This window comes from Gadus morhua, chromosome 2 (genome assembly GCF_902167405.1).
Source record: "Gadus morhua chromosome 2, gadMor3.0, whole genome shotgun sequence".
Lineage (NCBI taxonomy): Eukaryota > Metazoa > Chordata > Actinopteri > Gadiformes > Gadidae > Gadus > Gadus morhua.
The window spans coordinates 6,472,775-6,482,724 of record NC_044049.1 but is presented as its reverse complement, the minus strand read 5'-3'; the positions used below and the strand labels follow the sequence as shown (position 1 = coordinate 6,482,724).

Below are 9,950 nucleotides of genomic sequence, written 5' to 3'. Positions count from 1 at the left end.
TTATTAAAAAGGACATTTTATATGATCTACTAATGGTATTGCCTGTATAAAATGTCCTTTTTAATAAACAGTTGGTACACTTACAAGGTTATCTAACTTCTATATTCTACTTCTAGCCTTTTAAGTGGTTTAAAATAGCGATTTAGTTTTTACCATAACACATGCCCCTATCGTTCCTAAACGAACGGTCCAACTTGTTATCATACCAAACATATCCCAAATCCATTTTACACCGGATTTGCCCTTGCTATGTAAATATAAATACGTTCATGCAAGGTCACAAAATGACTGCATAAAGTTGGACTGAGTGGAATATGTTTGCAAAAAGAGAAAAGGATACATTATGAGACATTTTCCAGTTTTTCCCTTATAAGCGTGAATTTATTCCATATTGCAGAAGCCATAAAATAGAGATCCCTTTTGTTCTAGAATGTTTATTTTATCTTGTAGCTGTTAATACACATACACATTCATTGTTCTATAATTTATTATAACAGGAACATAATGGTATAATGTTTTACCTCTTCAAGTAGTCTAGTATTCTAATCGAGAAGTTTTATAATGATGACTTTGATTGGGCTAAAATAAAATGGTAAATGGACCACATTTATGAAGCACTTTTCTAACTAGTAGCCAGTCAAAGCGCTTTACAGTATTGTCTGTACTTCACCAATCTATGCACACATTCACTCACCGACGGCGGTGTCAACCATACAAGGTGACAGCCAGCTCGTCGGGAGCAGTAAGGGAGAGGGGTCTTGCTCAGGACCAGCTCAACCCTCAGCTAGGAGGAGCTAGGGGATCAAACTAGCAACCTTCCGCTTACCAGCCAACCGGCTCCATCTCCTGAGCATGCTGCAAAATCAATATTTTTATACTATAGGCCGGTGCAAGAGTAAAGGATACCCTGACAAAAGTAAGGTTATCCTTTACTCTGTGGAAGATGTGTCCTTGTTGGGTCCGTCCTACTTCACCTTGCACATCACTGAATTGAAATAACTCAATAACAGTGTTCTGTCCACTCTAACTGGCTGTGTCACTGTGACGTGAACTGGCATATCTTGACTGGCTGGGTGGCACGTGTGGGAGAGGTTTTGGGAGGGTCATAGATAGTAAGATACAGTCTGGCCAGCATTGCAGCGGTCAGCAGCTCATGTTAAGATACAAGCTAGTTTAAATGTTACAACCTTCCGGTTGCCAGCCAACCCGCTCTACCTCCTGATCATGCTGCCCATTTAATAAACTTAAGTGAAATTAATCCCAGGTTGGAGGTTTGGGATTAAAACATCATACACAATGTAATAATGACATGGGATTGAATTTTTAGATTAAGGATATACACATTCTTCTATAGTTTATCATATCAATTCACCGGCCAGAGACGTTTGGTGTCCGAGATAACCAACCTCTATGACTAGCAGTATGATCGACTAACAGATCATTTTATTACACATTGCCCTGCCGCCTCGTTTCAGTTGCACATGGTCTCTGTGGCGGGACCTGCCCCTGTCAACAGCACCAGTTCTTCCTGCTGCAGCATATAGGCCTACACAGAGGGTGTTATGGGGAAGTGAGCGAGTGGACCCAAATGCTCGCTGCTCAACACAGAGTGAGACTGACACAGAGAGTCAGTTAAAGGTCCTTTACTGAGGACCAACAGTTAAGTAAAGACGGGGTTTGGGGGCTTTATGGTAGGAGGGTAGTCGGACAGGCAAGGGTTCAGCGACAGGAGGGTAGTCAGACAGGCGAGGGTTCTGCGACACTAGAGACAGAAAGGAGATCGTTAGGATGAGTGACGGAACACAAGGACTCAGTAATCTTGGCACTAGGAAGGGCCAGGGACGAGGTCATAACTGTTACGTGATCTAGTGATGATTGTCTGGAGATCCGGGGTTGATAGACTGGGTGCTGATGGAGGATTGCCAGCAGGTGTGTAGAGCAGGATGAATGGATGATGAGACTGGGCCCCACTAGGTGGCAGAATAAGACAGCGTGACAGAGGGAGCCTCGTCCAGCCTTTTACGTGTGCTATACAGGCGCGCAGCTTGTGAACAGGCAAAGCAGGCAACTGCTTGGGGCCCGCAAGGGCCGACAAACTTCACTCCAAACATATGACTCATAGTAACTGCATTGACTGCGTCTCACTCGCAGTACAATTTCAACCACAACAAGTTGGAAACCCCCCTTAAGGGGGTTTGTTTGTATTATTATTATTATTATTATTATTATTATTATTTATTTCTACCGGATTATTTGGGACCAAAAGTTATAAAGATTGGTAGGCTGCCATTACCATTAGGAAGGTACAATATTCATGAAACTTGTTAAACATTAACCATTTGTCATGTTGAATAACTTTCAGGAAGTTTGTATCAAACAAGTAGCCCTTCGTATTACTCTGTACCCTTTAAGTAACTCCCCTGGTCTAGGCCGACAACTGTGTCTCATGCTGCCCAATGTCCTTGTCTATTTAGATGTAACACAATTTGTGATTAACCTGTCAAATGGCGAACGGTAAGACCAAGACATAATGATTTAGGTATCTGTTTCAGACCCTGAAGTTGCAGTCGCAATCCCCATTTCACTGCTTTTTGTTTCTCAAATTAAGCATGTGACAAATATATACTTGAATCTTGAATCTTGAAAACTCAAGTACATGATGTCTTGACCAATATATGTCACTTTAAGGTTCAAATCAACTGGAATACCAACATAACAGGCAGGTTTTGGTTCTTCATTTGCATCTATTATCCAGGAAATTAGATTGTACTTTTCAAGTCGCACAACAGATTTTGCTTCAATCTCATTTAAATCATCAGACGTTGGTGGCCACGGGGACGTCATGCCGGGAGAATCACATAGAAGCATCTTTAATATCAATATCACACTATAAAGTGTCCTTGTGTACTTATTGATACATGGATACAGCTGTTGTAGTTGGCGTGTTTTCTTGACCACAGTTTTAGCCATCAGAGCGGGCTTGTAACTGAGAAAGAGCTCTGCCCCTTCCCCTTGTTATTTTCCCCACGGCCCGTGACTGGGTGATGTCAGTTGACCTGGAGAGGCAGCTGAAAATTCCACCACACATCACCCAGACGAGATTGAGACCTGACATCATCTTGGTCTCAGAGGGGACAAAACAACTAGTCTTGCTGGAGCTGACAGTTCCATGGGAGGAGAGGATGGAGGATGCTCAAGAAAGAAAGTAGGAGAAGTACCAGGAGCTGTTGGAGGATTGTCAGAGGCACAGGTGGAAGTGCAGGGTTTATGCCGAAGAAGAGCCATAGGAAACAACGTGGTGGCAGCGGAAAAAAGCCTCCAGATAATAATAATAATAATACATTTAATTTAGAGGCGCCTTTCAAGACACCCAAGGTCACCTTACAGAGCATATAGTCATCTGTAAGGTGACTGTAAGCTCCATCTGTAAGCTATCTTCTACCAGATGGCTCTGGTAGAAGAGGGAAGAGCAGTGGGGACAGTGTCTGTCCCCCCGGCCTGTGCCGCTTGGACACAGGCTGGGGTCTGATCAGCCCTGGTTGGGGCGCCTGGAGGAGGGTGTCTGTTGTAAGACCCGAAACACCCAGTGACTCCAGGAAAGAACACTGATGATGTGTCCAAGCCTGTGCATCAGTAGATGTTATGAATATATTTGATTTGATTAGCATTTTACACAGCCATACTATGGATTGGGCCTTTAGTATGGTCCACCACCGTTGCATCTCTCCCCATCAGAAGCAACAATCATAATTACTTTTATTTACCTTTGAGCCTTTTCTATTATAGGCTACTGTGTAAAATGCTGTTTAGAATTGACCAACACCACTTATATATGAACGTTTGTATCAAGAAAGAAACACCCAACATCATCATGTCACCACAGAGGCAAATCTATAATTTTGCTTCAGCTACTCAACGTGCTATGGCCCGGTGTCACAAAACGAATGCACCCATTCCGAGTGAGCGAAGGCGATACAAATGTTAAGTTTTAAGCTTTTGCATGATCCCGCACGTGAATGACTTCATATCTGTTTTACGCCTCAAACTTGTGCATGTTGCAGAAAATGTGCAATAGTGACCCCTAGGGTCACACTTTACGGTGGGTTACAGAAAACTGTGTAAAACCCGAGAAGCCTAACCCTCGGATGCGGGTATTAAATAAATCGCTGCTCAAACATAGCTTTACTATCCACACGCGCCGTAGTGGGTATACAATAACTTCCCAAAAAGCTTGGACGCTGCAGTCAACCGCTGCAATGACAGAGTTACTCTTTTTTCTCTAAATTGGGACATATTTCAGTAGCAGTGATAAAATGGCATATATTACTATGTCGAAGATCACACAGGACAAATTACCAACCTTAAAAAATCCAAAAAAAACATTTGGGTTCACCGGCTCTTCAACCTCACGGCACGTTGTGTAAAGTGGTATCAGGTGGTTGCATTGGAGTTTTACCAGTACTTGAGCACAGTATCGGGCCCCAGTCCGAGGTTTGCATTTAGTGTCGGTGATGGTTTCGGTGCATCCCTACCCGCAGGGCATGTTCTAAAAATAGCACTCGTAACCATGGAGTCAAATTTGTTATGATGTTCGAACCAATAACACTTGCATTGATGTAGATGTGATTTTTATTGTTCATAAATGTTCAAATGTATTATCATTAATATTATTATCATCAAAAATAAACCCTGCGTTTTTTCAGGAAGTTTTAGTAGCCCTTTGTATTACTCTGTACCCTTGAAGTATCTCTCAGGCTTAAAAAGGTTGGTGACCCCTGGTCTAGACCGACAACGGTGTCTCATGCTGGCCAATGTCCTTGTCTATTTAGACGTAACACAATTTGTGATTAACTAACCCTTGTTTAATGGCGAACAGTTAGACAAAGACACGATTAAGGTGTCTAAATCTCTCATGATTTTATACTCAAGATACACAATGTCTTGACAAATAGATAACACTTTAAGGTTCAAATCATCTGGAATATCAACATAACAGGCAGGTTTAGGTTCTTCATCTGCATCTATTATCCAGGTTATCAACTATGATTTTACAGTTCAAGTCGCGCAACAGATTTTGAACAGAAATCATCCGACGTTGGCGGCCACGAGAACGTCATACTGGGAGAATCACATAGAAGCATCTTTAATATCAATGCCGCACCATAAAGTGTCCTTGTGTCCTTATTGATACATGGATACAGCCGTTGTAGTTGGCGTGTTTTCTTGGCCTACAGAATAAGTTAATGTTTTTCTGCCGAGGTCTGGGGTACAGAGCATGAGGTCCAGGATTTCAGTGGAGGTGGTACTGTGGTGGGGGGTGGGTTCGTTGATGATGACCAGGTTCGTTTCGGTGAGGATGTTGTTGAGTACTCTGCCAGAGTACTAGGTGCTGTTCTTGATGAGATGAGGGGGTGGTTCCAGGGGTGCAGTGTTCTACTCATTTCATGACTGTTTTCAGACGGACACTCGCGCTCTCTCGGGATGGTCAGGTGATGTGGTGAACCTGTTCTGCTAGTTTGTCATCCTTTCTCTTTGATGCTCTCCTGTTGGTTGGTAATTTTACCTTTTGTTCTGACTAAGGTTATTCCGGTTATGTCTCGCCCAGATTGTTCCGTGAAGCCGAACCACTCATTATCGAAATATGATTACTATTGCATACTTAAAATACAAATGAATTACTTCACAATATCTATTTAGTTTCTCACATGGGAGAAACTAATCACACGGGATGACACAGCATTAAAAGACGGCTTCACCTTATGGCCTACGTCACCCTAATGTGGGCACTTACTTGGATGTAATGAGGACGATCTAGAGGACAAAGGTTTAGTATAAAAGAACCCACAGTACCGTCAGCTTACCACAAGAAGCCTGAAACGATCAAAAAGACTGAGAAGACCGACAAATGTAAGCAAACCCTTATTTCTATGTTCCATGTTTTGTTAAACAAGCCTATTTCTATATGTCATTTATCCACTTGAGCCTGGAGCTATGCAATTTTGATTACATTCACTGAACTTACATTTAATTTAGAATATTGATGATTGATGATTGTCATCATCAATGTGACATAAGGCAGTATCAGAAAGATTCAAAGTGTATTTAGATACACAAAGCATGTATACAGTTTGTTCAAGGGAAGATCCCGCCCCTGCCATGAAGACTAGCCCCTGCCTGTTCTAAAGCTGTGGACGATAACTGTTTAGACTCTAAACAGTTATAATAATAATAATAATAATAATAATAATAATAATAATAATACATTTAATTTAGAGGCGCCTTTCAAGACACCAAAGGTCACCTTACAGAGCATATAGTCATCATACATTTTTTAAAAAAAAGTCATTGTGTAAAAATAAATAAACATAAGCAATATTATAATATAAATATACACTAAATATAATATACTAAATAAATATACTAAATATAAATATATATAAATATAAATATAAATATATATAAATATAAATATAAATATACAATATAAATATAAATATAATATAATATAAATAAATAAATTATCGTCTACAGCTTTAGAACTGGCACTGAGAGTTTCAGTGCCAACAAATAAGAGGGAAGTTAAATTGACATGTACACAGAAGTGTTGAAATATACTGGCACACACGGTCATGAAAGAGACACATACGTGAGATATAAGAGTGACGTGTCTGGTACAGAAGTTGAGAATGTCCGGACAAGGACATTGATTAGTTATAAGTTACATGAGGATTTTCTTCTAGAAGATTAATTTTGTACTATTGTTTTGTTGCTGTATCATATTTGACATTTTGTGCTTTGGCAATGTGAATACAGGCCTAATATGTCAATGCCAAAAAAGTCCTTTGAATCTTTAGACAATCTTGAAAGATTACTGTGGGTTTAAAGGTATAGAAATGTTTTATTTTAAATTAAAAGTACATTTTGAAAGACCTGCCATTGAAAGACTTGTCTTTAATCAGCTCCATAAATATTATTAACAGTATGACACTATGCGTCTCTACCTCCCTCTAGCAAGTTTTCTCCATTTAAAAGACAGTTAATCTATATAATAAGATAGATGTATAATGAGATTTAAAAAATTATTTAACATATAAAACTGTATTACTAGATTAACCCTATAGATTATTATAACATACTTTTTTTTTTACAGATTAAATTATTATTTAAATGCTGTAACTATTGGAACTGTCAACATTATTTTAATTTCTTTATAAATGTTGGTATCATGAAGACATATCTAATAATTATTTCTAACACTTATCTTTTAACTTTCAACTCCCATACAGCTATTCCCATACTCCCATACTCATCCAAGGCTTATGGTGCCACCATGCAGGCCAGCACGCGGGTTGCCCTCATCCGCTGTAACCGGACAGCCCTATCCCTGGGCATCGAGACGGACGGAGGAGTCATGGAGCCCCTGATCAAACGGGGCACCATCATCCCCACCAAACAGACCCAGACCTTTGGCACCTACACCGACTACCAGCCCGGGGTCCTGATCAACGTCTTTGAAGGAGAGAGAGCCATGACCCAGGACAACCACCTGCTGGGCGAATTTGAGCTGTCGGGAATCCAGCCCGCTCGGAGAGTAGTACATCGGCTCGAGGTCACCTTCGACATCGACGCAGACGGCATTCTGAACGTGTCTGCTGTGGACAAGAGCACGGGAAAACAAATCACCATCACCAACAAGGGCCCCCTGAGCAAGGGCCGCCTGAGCAAGAAAGACATCGAGAGGATGGTGCAGGAAGCAGACCAATACAAAGTAGAAGACGAGCAACAGAGGGAGAACATAGCGGCCAAGAACGCCCTGGAGTCCTACGCCTTCAACATGAAGAGCAGCCTGCGGGAGGACAACCTGAAGGACAGAGTGAGTGAGGAGGACAGGAAGAAGGTGGAGGAGAAGTGTGAGCAGGCCATCCTCTGGCTGGAGAACATCCAGCTAGCGGAGAAAGAGGAGTACCAACACCAGCTGAACGAATTGAAGAAGCTGTGTATACCCCTCATTCCCATGATGATAAACTTTGCACTTTTGAATATTAATTCCCTCCCTAAAAAAATATATAGTTTGAAAGACTTGATTTCTGAAAGAAATATTAGCTTTATGTTTTTAACTGAAACCTGGCTTGATGACGTTACTGCTGACAATACGTTGAGAGAGTCTTGTCCAAAGGGTTTCACCTTTCATCACGGCAATAGACAGGGAAAAGGGGGTGGGGTCGCCGTTCTTTATTCTGAGAGATATTCAGTATCGGACCAACTTGACCTTGTTGATTTTCCATCGTTTGAATATGTAGCATTGAGGATCAAACAGCCTGAAGACCTACTTACTGTGAGTGTCTATCGGCCGCCCAATAATCCAGTAACACCATTTTATTCCCAGTTTAGACAAATGTTGAACATGATATGTCCCAACCATGATAAAATAATTATAGTTGGGGATTTTAATTTCTCTGTCCAAACAAAACCTTTCCTGGAGCTTTTTAATGATCGAAATTTTCGTCAGCATGTGAAAGAACCCACCTACAGGAATGCAGGAAGTACACTGGATTTAGTTTTTACCAGGGGTATTGATGTAAGTATTACATCCATTGACCCCTTCCCTGGTTCTGATCATTATTGCATCCATTTTTACCACCAATCCAAATACCCTCCCTCCAATCACCAGCGGCTTAGGAGATGAACTTGCTTGCAGTCTCCAAGACTTAAGTTTGCAAAAGGAGAATAGTGTCTATTAGATAAGTACACCCCCCATATATATATATTATTTTATTGTGTGAAGTCCTTATTTTTGCCATCATTAGTTCAATGGTCATTCTTCTTGTTATTTGTTTCATCTTAAAGTTGAAATTGTGCTCCACTTATCTTACACAGGCATAATGTAATGCATGAAGTACCTCATCTTCGCCACAGGGTGGCTATGACCCATTGGTGCACTTTCTGTCCGGTGAAATAGAGCAGTGTTCAGACATGGCGTCATTAACAAATGTGTCGCAATGTCTGTGTATGTTTACAGGTAAGCAAGAAATAAGAGTAATAAATGTACATAAGAATCAGCTTGGGAAGGATACAGATATGTGGGGAAGTGTTGGCTGGTTACCTCTGCCGTGAATGTTGTATTAAAGGGTCGCAATGCCGTCATAAGCAACTTCTTAGATTGCAGCTAAACTAATCTTCTCCCGGTGCTATTAGGGTCCGGTGGAAGTACATTTATGTTTGGTTACTTTGTTTACCAAGGCTAAGAACTGATTATCAGGAGCCACAATGTAGGCTACTTTTCTTTTATGTATTTCCATACCAACAGTCCACCATGTGCATTAATATGTTTTTTTGTCAACTGTTTAATAATTAGTTAGGATGTAAACAGACATAGTAAAACCTACACATGTTGTTGTAGAGCAGTGTTGAGACATGGCGGACAGAACGTCATTGACAAATGTGTCGCAATGTCTGTTCTGTATGTTTACAGAACCCAATAAAAAAACTATTCTTCAAGTCACTCTTGAGTTTAATTATTCAAGTGTTCTACAGAAGCAGAGAGGCGATGAAGGAAAAGCAAACAGTCAGACTTTTCTTCTGACAAATGTACTCATTGTAAGCGTCTGCTAAATGCCCTAAATGTAGACATAAACGACATGTTCATCTACACTTTTAACATGTAGGGCCTGGCATGCAGCTCCGCAGAAAGAGTCCACACACCCCACAGCCCACCACGTGGTGGTGGGTGCTGGCGTTATTCAGGACCGATGGTTTTGTCTGTTGTAACCACATTTTGTTTGTTCTAACCAAAATATAACTTTTAAAATTGAACACGTTTTGTACACATCTTTTACCATAACTCAAAAACATTTCTAGTTTCTTTACCCGGGAACCATTCTGTGAAACAAATTCTCAACAAAATTAACCACTTTAAACGTACAAAAAAACAAGCATTAAAATACAATAAA

General features: G+C 40.7%; 1 protein-coding gene across 1 annotated transcript; it reads left to right on the top strand.

Annotated features, from left to right (window-relative positions):
• Positions 1 to 7,315: 7,315 nt before the first annotated feature.
• On the top strand, positions 7,316 to 9,502 carry LOC115561054 (chaperone protein DnaK-like). Its single transcript, XM_030380845.1, has one exon. The coding sequence runs from the start codon at positions 7,331 to 7,333 to the stop codon at positions 8,684 to 8,686; it is 1,356 nt and encodes a 451-aa protein (XP_030236705.1). The 5' UTR covers positions 7,316 to 7,330; the 3' UTR covers positions 8,687 to 9,502.
• Positions 9,503 to 9,950: the final 448 nt, after the last annotated feature.

Coding starts and splice junctions, on each gene's coding strand:
- LOC115561054 (XM_030380845.1), top strand. CDS start 7,331: ATGCAGGCCAGCACGCGGGTTGCCCTCATCCGCTGTAACCGGACAGCC.